The sequence below is a fragment of the Glycine soja genome, chromosome 4 (genome assembly GCF_004193775.1).
Source record: "Glycine soja cultivar W05 chromosome 4, ASM419377v2, whole genome shotgun sequence".
NCBI classification, from domain to species: Eukaryota; Viridiplantae; Streptophyta; class Magnoliopsida; order Fabales; family Fabaceae; genus Glycine; species Glycine soja.
In genome coordinates, this window is record NC_041005.1 from 10,705,060 (window position 1) to 10,707,935 (window position 2,876).

General features: G+C 31.0%; 1 protein-coding gene across 1 annotated transcript; it reads left to right on the top strand.

Annotated features, from left to right (window-relative positions):
• Nucleotides 1–1,292: 1,292 nt before the first annotated feature.
• Nucleotides 1,293–2,074, top strand: LOC114408107 (probable trehalose-phosphate phosphatase D). The gene is made up of 3 exons (XM_028371219.1): nucleotides 1,293–1,404; nucleotides 1,685–1,832; nucleotides 1,962–2,074. The coding sequence occupies exons 1-3, from the start codon at nucleotides 1,312–1,314 to the stop codon at nucleotides 2,057–2,059; spliced, it is 339 nt and encodes a 112-aa protein (XP_028227020.1). The 5' UTR covers nucleotides 1,293–1,311; the 3' UTR covers nucleotides 2,060–2,074.
• The last annotated feature ends 802 nt before the right edge of the window (nucleotides 2,075–2,876 follow it).

Below are 2,876 nucleotides of genomic sequence, written 5' to 3' on the forward strand. Positions count from 1 at the left end.
TAGCAATGTAGTATCTTACATGTGAATTTTTTTGTAGTAGTAAACTCAGAAAAATGCAGATCAAACCTGTGTGTTCTCTGTCAATTCCATTGACAAACTAGTGCCTTACTTCTGTCAGTTTTATCACAATCAAAATATGCTGCATGCTTTACATTCTAAATTTTTAATTATCATAACTATTTGGTTTGTTTTGTTAATTTTGATGTTCTTTTTCATTCCTTTGTATAATTTCTTTAAATCTGTGTGTAATGCCATTTGTAATGTTAAACACTAGAAGTTCCAGTTTTAATTCCAACATTCTAACTCCAACCATCAACTATGGATGCCACCTCCACTCTTCCGGCACCGGCATCACCGACATTGCTTTGCACTCCTCCAGGATCAAGTCAGAATTCTAGTTTCCTGTATTTGTCCCTCTTAAGCAACTAAAAAATATTCTTGATTTTTTACTCTTATATAATTAAAGATTTGTTTGTTTGTTTGCTATGCGTCTTCCTTTCAATTCCCATCTCATCCTTAACGTTAAAATCAACAATCTTATTCACAAATGGTTGATTGGTTTCCATAATCTAGATAGAAGATCGATAAACAAAACGATGGAGATTAGTGTATCTTATAATTACCTCAACAGTGGCCATTTGGAATGCAAAGAGGGAAAGTAATAATAGGATGAAGTATGAACGGGAAAGGAAAGCTAAGAATAAAAGAGAGTGCTTGTGAGTTGATCGAAGTAAGAGAGGTTTAAATATATAGTTGTAGAGTCTTCAACACTAATACCTTCCTAGAGAGTGTGAGGAATGGCCACTTCCAAGAATCTTTTTCAAGCAGACAACTCATGCCACTATATACCAAAAAATTAAATATAATAATAACAGAGATCACCATTTCCAATTGTAAATGATTTTTGTTTCCTTTCATTTATTTTTCAAAAATATTACTTTGTCAAATAACTAGAATAAGAGATACACGAATATATATATATATATATATATAATATCACTATTTATATTCATATATTTTAATTTATAATTTATGCTAGCATATAAATTAATAAAATAAATTATTATTATTATTATTATTATTATTATATTATTTTTAAATTTTTATTATTAATTAATTTAGTAGTAGTATGAACCAAAATTTTAATTCTTTAGAAAAAGATTCAAATAAAAAGATATAATAGAAATTAAAAGGTTATTTAAGCCTTAAAAATATTAACTAAATTTTTCATTAACATAAATTAATTATTATTTTGGCCTAATTATTCAATTTTACAAGGAATATACACCGGACATATCTGGACTTTGTGCAATGTCGCACTGCTTTCCATTTCCACCACGAGGATATACAAACAACGGATATGAAAAGAAGGCTACAACAGAGGACGTGGAATTACTGACAAAGGTTAACGTACTTTCCTTATATTCACAGGGTACATTTTGTTTCATTATCATGATTTGGGATGCAAAAATGAAATTTCTTGTCAATTGTGTAGCTGTTAAATATAAGATACATCTTTGCAAATGGACCATCAAATTGTTTTTTAAAAATATACGTGCTATGTGGCTATCAATATAACTCATCCATGATGTGGTTTAATTATGTACATCCCTTTGTTCTGAACCATAGATGAATTGGATTTAGGGTCCATTTTAACTGTGTCCTTACTCTGTTTTTTCCTTAGAGTTGGGCAGCATTGGTGGAGAAAGTTAGATTGGTGCTCAATGAGTATCCACAACTCAGGCTAACCCAAGGGAGAAAAGTGCTAGAGATCTGTGTAACCATCAAATGGGACAAGGGCAAGGCTCTTGAATTTTTGTTAGAATCATTAGGTGAGTAGATAACTATATATATTAATTCATGTAAAAATAGCCTTACTTTGATATCTCACCTACCTATGCTACATATATAACATATATTTGTTCTTATTCACTATAATAATACTATTTGCATATTTCTAGGGTACGAGAATTCGAATGATGTATTTCCAATCTATATTGGTGATGATCGAACTGATGAGGATGCTTTTAGGGTAACAAATGCGGCCACGCCTAGTTAGTTAGTTAGAGGTGTTCATGTTAAACATATACCCACAGTTAAAGATGATAGATACATATTAAAGACTTTTACCTAGAGTTAAGAGATGTAAGTAGAAGTTAATGACTTTTACCTACAAACTATAGATAGTAGGTAAAACCTATAGTGACAGACAATTAGCCGTCATTATACGTCCCTCAAAGTTGCGGAAGAAACGTCTGTAGGACAAAGTCTATCATACATTTACCTACGGATTTTTTATTTATAGTGACAGTTTTTGTTTGTAGGTATAGGTCATTTTTCTTGTAATCCCATTTAACAGAATAATATTTTTTATTACAAGTTACACCCTTATAGGTAACGTGACTAAAGCTAGCATACTTTTATGCACTTTCTTTCCTAATTTCCTATCCAAATAGTCTTACATGAACAAAATATGAGTTGGATTAAGCCTTTATACTAGTGGTCATTTTTCGAATTATTTTGTTTTAAATACAGGACAGGATTCAAGGACTTCTCACCCCCAAACTCTCAACGTATAAGTTTTGTGCAGCTTGAGCTCCCATAGTCATAAGTTTAATTTTCCTATATTGTTCGTATATCTCTTGACCGGTGTGAAGTCCTTGAACAAAATATGAGTTGGATTAGTGGTCATTTTTCTCATTATTGTGTTTTAAATACAGGACAGGATTCAAGGACTTCACACCCCAAACTCTCATTGTATAAGTTTTGTGCAGCTTGAATTGCCATAGTCATAAGCTTAATTTTCCTATATTGTTCATATATCTCTTGATTGGAGTTATATTTGTTTGTTCTTCTGATCACTTTGTACTTTCATT